An 830-nucleotide genomic window follows, 5' to 3' on the forward strand; every position below is an offset into this window, starting at 1 on the left:
TTTTTTTTGTTATTTTCTGTCGATTCGACTCGATCGAATTGCTTACCGATGCGATCAACAGGTGGGCTGCGGTGAGAGGGCGCGAGAACATTTGAATTCGAATGCGCCTTACCTCCTCTTCGGGCTGGTGTGGTGTTATCGACTGAAGGTGGAAGAACCGACGATTTTTCGATATGTCGTCCAAAGGTTATCCAGAGGACGAGCACTCATTATCCAATCGATTGTGCAAAAGGAGAGCAGCGTGTTACAAAACACTCGCAGATAACGGACACCGAATACAGCGATAATCTTAAATGTTTGTTTATTGGACCACATTTGGACAGAAATAGCACCAATGTGCTGCGCTGTGTGTTTGCTTCATTATTTCGATTTAATTAATTAATAATTTTACAGTATAAACAGCGCACCAATTTACTAATTTTCAAAGTTATCTTTAAGTTCAGATTGGTTCATCATAAGATTATGGATGGCGCAACATAATGCAATTTCTGTGTTAAATTTCGTATTGAAATGAATGAAAGATAACATCAAAGTTACTTCTTTCAATTAATACACTAGCTACATTCGAACACTAGCTACATTCCCCAAACATTCAGCTTTCATATGCATCTATTGTATTCATTCTATGTATTATAGTTTACATTTCATTGATTTTCTCAGAAACTTAATAGATAGAATAGATCCAAAAGATGCATATGAAAGCTGAATGTTTGGGAATCTAGCAAGTATCGATATATTACTGTGGTTTTAGCCGTTTGGCTGTAATTCGTGTTCAAAGTTTAAAAAATGGTCGAAAAAGTAGTGTTTTTACATTTCATTGATTTTCTCGA

At 36.1% G+C, this 830-nt stretch overlaps 1 protein-coding gene across 2 annotated transcripts in view; it reads right to left on the reverse strand.

Annotated features, from left to right (window-relative positions):
• The window catches only part of LOC108566733 (serine hydroxymethyltransferase, cytosolic), a 2,442-nt gene extending 2,125 nt beyond the window's left edge, over nt 1-317 (reverse strand). Inside the window, exon 1 of one of the 2 annotated variants that reach the window (XM_017926750.1) lies at nt 47-317. In XM_017926750.1, coding sequence (XP_017782239.1) covers nt 47-91 — 45 coding nt within the window. In that variant the 5' untranslated portion in view covers nt 92-317. The remainder of the gene's footprint in view (nt 1-46) is intronic. The other variant, XM_017926754.1, reaches the window with a different exon arrangement.
• Between the last annotated feature and the right edge of the window lie 513 nt (nt 318-830).

The sequence above is a fragment of the Nicrophorus vespilloides genome, unplaced genomic scaffold (genome assembly GCF_001412225.1).
Source record: "Nicrophorus vespilloides isolate i.1.1-1 unplaced genomic scaffold, Nicve_v1.0, whole genome shotgun sequence".
Taxonomy (NCBI): domain Eukaryota; kingdom Metazoa; phylum Arthropoda; class Insecta; order Coleoptera; family Silphidae; genus Nicrophorus; species Nicrophorus vespilloides.